General features: G+C 44.3%; 1 protein-coding gene across 1 annotated transcript; it reads left to right on the top strand.

The window, feature by feature from the left end:
- Positions 1-6,969: 6,969 nt before the first annotated feature.
- Positions 6,970-7,914, top strand: LOC146342775 (olfactory receptor 10S1-like). Its single transcript, XM_084808645.1, has one exon. It carries the CDS (start codon positions 6,970-6,972, stop codon positions 7,912-7,914), a length of 945 nt encoding a protein of 314 aa, XP_084664771.1.
- The last annotated feature ends 2,618 nt before the right edge of the window (positions 7,915-10,532 follow it).

Raw genomic sequence — 10,532 nt, forward strand, 5'->3', positions numbered from 1 at the left:
GTAAATTTGACTCATAGATCCCACAGAGGATTGGCTTTTCCCAAGTTGCATGGTTGGACTTGTGGACCAGTTTTTTATTTTTTTATTTCCTGGAATTTTCTGCAAATTTATTCATAGAAAAATATATAAAATATAAAAAAGAGCGGCCAAAAAATGTGCATTTTTCACATAGGCCAAAACGTAAAACTGTGCATTTGGGGGGAATCCACACATTTTGGGGGGATTTGCACATTTTTGCAAGTGCGAACTTGTGCAACTACACGCAAACACAACTTTGGGCAATGGAAAAAAATCCAATGCTGTCAATGAGCAGATGATGGAGCAAAAGGTGCCTGATAATCCACGAAACACAGATGGAATGGATTTTACAAAATCTGTACATCCCTACTGTGGATCCAGTTCTAGTATTGTTTAGCCTTAAAGATGTTGCAGGAAGCAACCGGTTTGGCCTTTATGCCTTCCAGCTTTCCACTGTTAGCCCATTGCTTCCTTCATCCACCAATATGTACTAACAATAGAGTTCCTTTTGACTTTAAGTGAACTGAAATTTTCTGTGACATTTTCTGAGCATTTTCTATTTTGCCCCGGCCAAATTATTCAAGAAGTCCACATCTCTCATCCCATATTTTACCACCCACCAATAGCAGGCAGAATTTTGCTCTACGTGCAAAGCATCCCATCTATGCGCACCAGTGCATGTGGGAGCCAAATCCCCCTTTCCTTGGTCCCAGCCTCTTTTCCCCTATCGCTGATCCAGGCCAGTTCCAGGCTTTTGTGCAAGTTCCCCCAAACATTTTAAAAGGTCGAAATGCCTCTCCTAAGGCTTAGTTAGTGGCAGTAAGAACTTGAAGATAAAATGTGCTGGTATTTGGGGTCCTGACTCTTTTGCCTTTAGCCCCACCAACTACTGGAGTGCGGCCCCTAAAAGCTTCCCCAAGAGTAGCTCAACGGTGCTTTAACTACCACAGGTAAAGAAAACAGTCCGTGATGATTTTTAAGTATATAGCAGCATTCATGCACACTTTGCACAGAATGAGAAGACAGGTTCCTGCCCCAAGGGCCTTACAATCTAGAAAATGACCCAAGGGGAGGCGGAAGAAATGGAGGCAGGGATAAACATGGGTATAATAGGTTAATATGCAGTTAAATGGACGCATGATTACTTATGGCTTCTACACTTGTTCCATAGATATTCTGTGGTTCCTACCTAGAGATCTTTGGGCATATTGGTGGGCTGTGAGTGCAATTCAACCTGTGAGGCTCTCCCTTGTCAAACCGATGGGACTGGATTCATGCTTTAGTCCCACTGATATTAACAGGATAAGCTAATCATGACTAACAGAAGTTCTATTTGTTTCAATGGGACTGAAGCATGGCTGACACTGTCAGCATCCAACCAATGGCCAATTAACCTTTAACCTGGTCGGTCACCTCCTGCAGAAGAGAGCAGGAAGGGCATGGTTGGGCGTAGCTCAGTGGTACAGCAGAAGGCTCCAGGGTCAATTCTTAGCATCTTCAAATAGGGCAGAAAACCCCAGAGAGCTGCTCCAGCCAGTGCCAACAATGTTTGTGAACTGCCCAGAGAGTTTTGGCTGGTGGGTGGTATAGAAAGCAAGCAAGCAAACAAACAAACAAACAAGCAAATAAATACTGGGCTAGATGGATCAATGGTGTGACTTAGTCTAAGGGAGCTTCCTACATTCATAATCATTTACTCCACCCCCAAGAGGGAATCGTCACCAACACAAGAGCATTGTATGCACATTTCTAGATGTTGTACGTATATGGGATCCTCCTAGGATACAGCACCTGCAAAGACTTTACTTAGCTTCTTTAACAGCAATCTAAGCAGGGAATACCTTGACTAGCATTCATAGTAGGGATGTACGGACTGTGTAAAATCTGTTCTGTCTGCATGTTGTGGGTTGTCAGGCGCCTTTTGTTTTGTCATCCACTCGTTGACAGAATTGGATTTTTTCTTTTGTTTCTGAATTTGCGCCAATTCGCACGTGCACAAATTCACACTCAGAAAAATGTGCTAATCCCCACCCAAACTGTGCATTTGCATGCTTTAGCCTATGTGGGAAATGCACATTTTAGGCCATTTTTTTTTAAAATGTGCATATTTTTCTATTACTAAATCTGTGGAAACTTCCAGAAGGTTAGAAAATGGTCCGCAGGTCTGTAGAATCTGCCCAACTGGAGAAAAGCTGGTCCACTCTGGAATCTGTTAGTTGGATTCCTAACAATCCAAACTCATTTGATTCCATTGTTCAATTTCTCTGACATCCTTAATTCATAGTACAGAACTATAAAGATTCGTAAGTGGTGATGACCATTAAATTAATCTCTCTCTCCCTCTTTCTCTCTCTGTCCAGTCCAAACACAGACACACACAAAATTTTACTTTTACTTTTAAAATTTACATTAATTTTAATTTTACATTAAATGTATCTATCTATCTATCTATCTATCTATCATCTCTCTCTCTCTCTCTCTCTCTCTCACACACACACACACACACACACACATCTGTCTGTCTGTCTGTCTGTCTGTCTGTCTATCCAGTCCAAACACAGACACAGACACAGACACACACACTTTTGCTTTCAACTTGGATGACAGAGCAGGGAATTCAAAAACAGGACATAGACCTTTAAGGCTGAAGTCCTATGCACATTTACTTGGGAGTAAGCCTAATTGAATGCAATGGGTCTTACTTCTGAGTATACATCTCATAGGATTGTGCTGCACGTTTTTCACGTTGGGACAACCCCCCCGCCCATTGCACACACACAAACGGAAGATTTTCACTTATGGATTTCAGCCCATCACAAATTTGGTATGTCAAGAAGAATTGATGATCGTGTTTATTCGCCATCACGAGACATATAATTATCATTTTATTTTCAGATGAAAACTTTGATGTGATTATGGCATGTTCAGACCCCTGAAGTGTTAGAATAAGCAATAGCCATAAGCTAAACCATACTGTATGGAGAGAAAAATTATTGGTTGAAAAGCCACAAAATGCAATTTTCCCGGGCATCTGGAAAATTATGGCTATCTCCTCCTAGGGCTGTCTGAGTCCCTGGCTTCACACGACATGCAGCGTTCCCATGGGGCAGCTGTGCATTGTGGGAAGCCACTCAGACAGTGGCAGGAGGAGTGTCCCTCTTCCCCGTGCAGGCCGAGTCATCTTTCTCTTTTCTCTTACCACCTCCGATGGTTGGAGTTAACAGCAAGGTTTCTTCTATGGGGGATTCCTCTAGGAAGCTCAGCAGGCCAGATGTAGAAACTCTACTGGCCAGATTAGGCCTGCAGGAAGATATTCTGTATCGCTGTGGTAAAGCTTTATTTGTTTATTGGTTTTGTTTTTAAAGGAGAAACCATTGGCCACTTCATCTTTACCAGTAAATCTATCCCACACCTGGACATTTTCCCCAAATTTGCCAACTCCTCCCCCCCCCCTTGAAACTTCTGAAGAAGTTTGGGCAGAAGTATTTGGGCCAGATTTACAAACATGTGCCTATTTCTGCATGTGAAATGTTGGGTGGCATGGCTTGGCCACAGATGAAGACTGTGCTGGGAAAGGAGGAGTCAAAGGCAGTTTGTATGTTGTACCTGGTGGTGATGGAAGTATCACTGAGGCTGAAAGAGACTGTCTTTCTGAAGACCACCTACAGAGCTCTAGGGGTGTGCAAGAATCTTTCTTTGTTCATTATTCTGTTCATTTTTGTTATTAAAGACCACATTTCTTTTGTTAATAAACTGTGAAAATCACGTCTGCTTCATTATTTATCTGTTGAAAGTGCATTCATCCCACTATGGGCCCCCAGTTCTACCTCAGCAATGCCTGGAATGATGCAAAGCCTGAGGCATTCTGGGTAAATAAAATGGAGGCTCCAGGAGATGAGCACCACGAAAAGGTCTTCTACCACCAGAAAAAGGTACCAACCCCAGTGATACAAATGGACATGAGTAGTGAAAAATGTACCCATTTGTTTCTAAATGCATTTCTTTCAGAACAGAATGGGCCCAATTTGTTTGAACTTTTCATTTGTTCCAAAACAAATACATACCCCCCTACTGAGCAGAGTTGAGATTCAAACTCAGAACTCCCTGGTTCATCACCCAATCTCTTAGCCAATGGGAATTAATCAAGCAGATTTGTTGAGTTCCTGGCAAAATACCCAGAGGTGGCTGTTATATTTATCTTAAATTGTTATGTCCCTGCTAAGAGCAGAAACACATTGGTGCTTTATCAGCCATGTCAGACAAGAGGCAGAGAGCACTGAGATCCCTCCTAAAGAAGGAAGTCTTCTTGGTTTGTCTCTGAACATCAGGCAAAGCTCTCTCAGGTAATCTGTTCCCATATGGCTGTGCTTTTAGCTACACAAGTATATGGTACAGATGCCAAAGAACTGTGTCATATTGCAAGCAATCCGTCATTACATTAGACCTTTACCAGAGGTGAGTGTATCTATTCCTCTGTCATGAATATATGCATTCAAAATCTGGGATACATGGTAGCTGGTGCTTTTTGTTTTTAATTTTTAAGGATTTTAAAAATTAAAAACAGGGTTGTTGTTGTTTTTAAACTGGGAGGCTGACATACTGCAAAGTGAGGTGCCAACTTCCAGTGCCATTTTTATTTGCAAGAATGTCTCTGGCCCCCACATGAGTCCCAGAGGCATTCTTAGAAGATAAAAATAACATGGCCCAGAAAAAAATAAGCTGGGGTAGTGGTGGTGGTGGGGAGTCCCCATAAAGATTTTCTGCTTTTCTGAAAACCTTGGGGTTCTCTTGTTTCTCAGTTTTAACTACAATCCTGTTGGCATGCAACACCTGATTTTGCAATAATAATAATAATAATAATAATAATAATAATAATAATAATAATAATATATAAAGATAGCTCTATACATTTTCCAAAGCACTTAACATACATTACCACTGTATCCTTAGAACAACCTTGTAAGGAAGGTCAGTTTTATTATCTCCAAGTTGCAGATGGAGGGTCCGCAGCTGAAAGAGAAGGGCTTGTCAAAGGCCATTCAGTGAGCTCATGGTTGATACAAGATTTAAACCCACACCTCCCAGGTGGCGACTCATTCCTTACGCCACTGCACTACATGAACATAATTGATGATACACCTTAACATGAACACTCGCCTGCCGTGCTCTGCTAGAAAAGATCAGTAGGGAAAACTGGCCGCACGAGATTTTTTTAAAACTTAAATTGGTGGCAAAGTTTTTACATTGGTGAATTCAGATTAATTTCTCTAAATCTCAATTTTATTTTACAACATTCCCCATGACAGAAAGTGATGGAATTTAGGAAGAGGATTCTAGAAATTCAGCGGGGGGCAGGGCAGGAGGGTGTCCGGCAAGTTAACTGACAAATATCATTGCTTAAGGGCGCAATCCTATCGAGATAGGCAACTGCCTCTGACTCGGAGGTGACCGCCAATCCAATGCAGGGCAGGAGAAGCACAGAGGGGATTGTTCCCCCCGAGCTTCTCCTGCCCTGCTTTTTCTGCTAGACAGCCAACTGCAGCTATCTAGCTGCAGAAGCACGGAGTGGGGAAGGAGGCTGCTGTATGAAACATTGGATGTGTCGTACCAGCAGCTACGCCCTCCCCGCCTCAGAACACCCCCAGAACACCCCTTTCTGGCTGCTCCACGCTCCTCTTACAAGCACAGAGGGTGGAGCTGTTCCACACTGCCTCTGAGGCAGCGCAGAAGTGGGGGGAAGTTGGTTCTCCAGGAACCGACTTCAGAATGCGGGCTCCAAGGTCACTTCTGGAAAACAGCATATCCTATGGCCATCTAGCCACTGTCTAGCGGCCATAGAATTGCTCCCTTAATCTTCATTGAGAAAATGTGACATTTTATTTGAAGTTTTCTATATTAATTTGTTGTTAATTGAGCCACATCACAAATTTATGTGATATTTTATTTCAGCTATGTGCTCTACGGACCTTTTCTTTGCAGCCCTGACCAACCCCAAATCACCACTACTGCCAGATTTTGTTGGTGCTCACAGGCAGTAATAAAAAAACTGCATTTCCCCTTTAAAACAAGGCACACAGGCATAAAGAGCACAATTTTAATGGAAAATTGTGCAAAAAAGAATTAGTGCAAAATTTTAATGCAAAATCACACTCTCCTCGGGCTTCTGGGAGTGTGGTTTTGCATTAAACAAAGTGTGCATTCCCTGTGCATCCTGTTTTAAAGGGAAATGTGGCTTCTGTATTGCCACTGAATGGCCACATGAATTTGGTGGCAATTTTGCAGTGACAATTACTGCTTGGGAAGAGGGGGCAAAAATTGGCCCCAAAACCTTGGAAGTTGTTCACCTGTGCACTAGGCACTCATGGTGTTGTTGTTGTTTTTAAGAAAGATCATGCAATGACTGATGGCCATTTTTCATTTCCATTCTTCATTAGAATTATAGAGTTATTTTCTTCTTCTCAGGAGCTGCTGGGGCTCAAACTGAGAAACTTTGGGTATGCATGTGGTGAGTCACTGCCCAGGAAGATTAGTATCCTCAGACCCTGAACTGACCCCACCTGCCAAGGCTGGTAATTGGATGGATCTACCTGGACAGGAAAGACTATCAGAGGCCTCTGTGTTTCAGTTAAGCCTAGCCTGAGCCACAAGGTTTTCCTGTATGTTCCTGTGTCCTTTGGTTATCCTAAGTACTGGTTTCTCCTCAATCTTGACTCCAGAATTGTTCTTTGGTTCTGACTTTTGGCATGCCCCTTGATCCTGTCCTCTTGGTTTGTCCTTCAGTCTTGACTTATTCTCTAGTCCTGACTCCTGGCTTCTTCCAACTGACTCCTGGTTCTCAGCTCCCTGGGTCCTGGTTCTCAGCTCACTGACTACTGGTTTCTTCCTACTGGCTCCTGGATTTCAGCTCACCTTGGACTACTGTCCACCACCCAGCCCTGACACTTTTGTCAGATGGAACCAGACAACCAAACAGAAGTGAATGTGTTCATCCTTGGTGGGCTGCCAAACACGGCACAACTCCCCCTTCTATTCTTCCTCATCTTCTTGGTCATCTACTTACTGACAGTGCTGGGGAACCTCCTCATCCTGTTCACTATCTTGTTTGAACCTCAGCTTCATGGCCTCCCCATGTATTTCTTCCTTTGCAACCTCTCCCTCCTAGACACTGGTCTCTCCTCTGTCACTGTGCCCAAAATCTTGGCCGGTTTCATAGCGTCGAGCTACAGAGCCATCTCCTTTGGAGGCTGCATCATCCAACTCTATGCCTTCCACTTCCTGGCAAGCACCGAGTGTTTCCTCTACACCGTCATGGCTTACGACCGCTATCTTGCCATCTGCCATCCACTGAACTATGCCATGCTGATGAACAGGAGAATCTCCTATGGCCTTGCTGCTGGTACATGGTTCACTGGTTCTTTTCATGCGGCAATACATACCAGCCTAACTTTCTGTCTGTCCTACTGTGGTCCTAACCAAGTTGACTACTTCTTTTGTGACATACCCCCAGTGCTAAAGCTGGCCTGTGCTGACACAGCTGTGAACTATACCTTCACACAGGCCAACATTGGTGTGGTGGCTGCTGGCTGCTTTGGACTCATATGCATCTCCTACGCCTACATTGCATCCGCCATTTTGAAAATCCAAACCGTGGAAGGGAGACATCGGGCCATCTCCACTTGCAGCACTCACCTTACAGTGGTGGTGCTATACTATGGGCCCCCTGTCTTTATATACATGTGCCCATCTTCGAGCGACACCACCTATGGGACACTGGCCGTGTTCTACACCATCATCACCCCAATGCTGAACCCGTTCATATACACACTGAGGAACAAGGAAGTGAAAAGAGCTTTGAGGAAATTGTTTGATGGGCACGTTGTTTCTCAGGGGAGATAGGATGGGCAGCTGAACAGAGGAATTAGAGAAGCAGCAATATCTATTTCACATAGGGATGATTTCTAATTTCTTTGGCAGAAACACAGAGCCCATGGAGTGCAGTGGAAATGCAGAAGAGAATTGTTAGATTGAGGAGTTTGCTTCCTCAAATATCAAGGTCCCAAGCCGCTTTGGGCTTTAAATGTCATCGCTAGCACCTTGAATCTGACTGGAAGCATATTGGCACGCAGTGCAATTCCTTTCACATAGAGGTGATTTCTCATTTCTGTGGCAGAAGCACAGAGCCCAAGGAGTGTAGTGGAAATGCAGAAGAGAATTGTTAGATCGAGGAGTTTAGTGGTGAACCCCAATTACTCCCTGCTGTGGCTAGACTTCCGGTTGGGCTTGTTGCTTTAAGTAGCCTACTATGCTTCTTGCTTTTTAAAATATTGTTCAGAACCAGCTGTTTGTCTGCATTGTTCAGAGCCAGCTGGTAGGGCTACAGAGCCTAGTATTTACCTTTAGATAGTGTTTGGGGCCTACAGAAGCAAAAAGGGGGGGGGGAGGTTAGGCTTAGAGGCCTGGACCTTTCTGTTGGGAGGGGGTAACTCTGAGAGTAGTTTCATTTCTCCAGTTCAGTGTCTGTTTCATTTCTCCTCTTAAGTTCCATTTATTCAGGTCTGAAGCAGAACTTTGGTTTTGAGGGAGGGGGGTATATAAGGAGAGGGAAAGAGCCAGTAAGAGTCAGGAAGACCAGGCTGCAGCCATAGTCTAGACAGAGCAAGAGCAGAGAGACAGCCAGAGGCTGAAGTGAGAGCAGAGTCTGAAGAGTGAACAGGAAGAAGCAGCCTAGAAAAGTCTAAGGACAGCTATGGTAAAGGAACTGGCGTTTTGCAAATTTTCTTTCTTTTTTAATGTCTTCTGTATCACTCAGCTCTACTGTGTAAAAACCTTTAGTTGTGATTTGCTAGCTTTAATTGATTAGTAAACTGTTGTGGTTAAACCCTGCGTCTAGGGTGTTAGTCACTCCACAACTGCAGCCTAACCCCCACTTTATTAGAAAGGGGAAGTTTAAAAGAAGGAAGTGGGTCTCTTAAGGAGGCAAGAGATGCTTAAGGAGTTGCTCAGGAGGCCAGGTCGTAAGTGAAAACTTGATGGATAGGCTGTGGCGAGATCTCAAGGTTAGCCACTTGTTATGGGATTGTCTGGGATGGTCATATCTGTACTGGCTGCTTGGCATTTCCTAGGGCGAATCCTTTCACTTTGTGAGAATGCTTAAGTATCCTCAAGGTTATTGGAGTATAGCCAGAGTATAGGTGGGATTAATGTGAGCATAGTCAATATATGTGTCCCTGGGGCCTTCCCAACTGAGAACCTCAATGCAGGCAGAAGGTGCTGCATACCAGGCTGTCACTGGAGTTTGTTCATCACTGATTCTAATGGGGTTCCCAGTGACTGTAGGACTGTTAGATAACCTTGCTTTGTAGTTTCTTGGTGCAATTATTGCCTTGTAGTGTTATGCTTTCTTGATATGTTCTGCTTAATAAAATCTTTAGCCTTCTCCCATTGGTTTGTTCATTGTTTCTGAAACCTAAAAAGAACTGTTGCCTCTTGGCCCTCCAAGTGGCAGTACATGGAGGGCCCTGTGAGGAACGTTTTGCCCCCTCCCTCCCAAATTAGGTTCTGCACCCCTGCTCTATGGGGTGAAGAATCTCGGCGCAGATTTAGGAGCTCCCTCAGATGGATTGGGATACAGAATCGAAAGGAGAGGCACCTTATCCCACCCTGGAGTTCCACCTGAATAGCCCCCCCCAAACCAAACAATGCTATGGGTTGCACCGAGGGATGCTGGAGTAATTCGAGACAGACTCAAATGACTTGGATTCCTAAGAACCTGGAATCCTCTCGGAAGCAACCCCCTCAAGCTGCATGGAGTCTGTGGACTTCTGGATGTATTTTTACTCTCCTGAAATTTTCCATATATTTATTTGTAGGAAAATATATACATTTCTGCTGAGAAAAAGTTGAATGGAATGGGGGATGGTACACTAATTGAGACATACTAAGGTAAATTCTGTCAATTGTTCTGAAAGCCCATATGTAATTATTTGTGTGTTTTTCTGCATGACGAAAAAAACAATTTGCCCCCGTCTGTGAGCGGACGATGGAATAAAAGGTGCCTGATACTCCACGAAACACAGATGGAGCAGATCTTAGACGTCCCTACGTCCCTAGCTGGACCTTCTTGGATACCCGATCTTCCAAGATGGTATGACCCATACATCGGATGACACAGTTGGGAGCAATCTGAATGCTCTTGTGGTTGCTGCCAGCCATGGTGCACCTTCCCCCTGAAGTGGTTGAGAGACTTTGGGCAAGAAGCCATAGACCTGGCTGCAGAGCTAATTTCCCTCCCTGTAGGGATGGCGAGGGTGCCTGATTCTGTCTGGGAATCTGGCAGAACCCCCCCTGCCCACAATCCCGAGCCCCGCTCACTGAGCCCCTGCCAGCGCTCGGCCCCTGCCTGCAAGCGGTCTGCATTCACCCCGGCAGCCACATCGAGCTCTGCAATCGCCATTTTTTGAAAAACAAAATGGTGATCGCAAGTATGTGCATATCTGTGTATGTGTAAAAATGCG

The sequence above is a fragment of the Heloderma suspectum genome, chromosome 6 (assembly GCF_057233095.1).
Source record: "Heloderma suspectum isolate Gila_16-S chromosome 6, 16-S_ref, whole genome shotgun sequence".
NCBI classification, from domain to species: domain Eukaryota; kingdom Metazoa; phylum Chordata; class Lepidosauria; order Squamata; family Helodermatidae; genus Heloderma; species Heloderma suspectum.

What these genes read in the sequence shown, in the direction of transcription:
- LOC146342775 (XM_084808645.1), top strand. Translation starts at nt 6,970, where the DNA reads ATGGAACCAGACAACCAAACAGAAGTGAATGTGTTCATCCTTGGTGGG.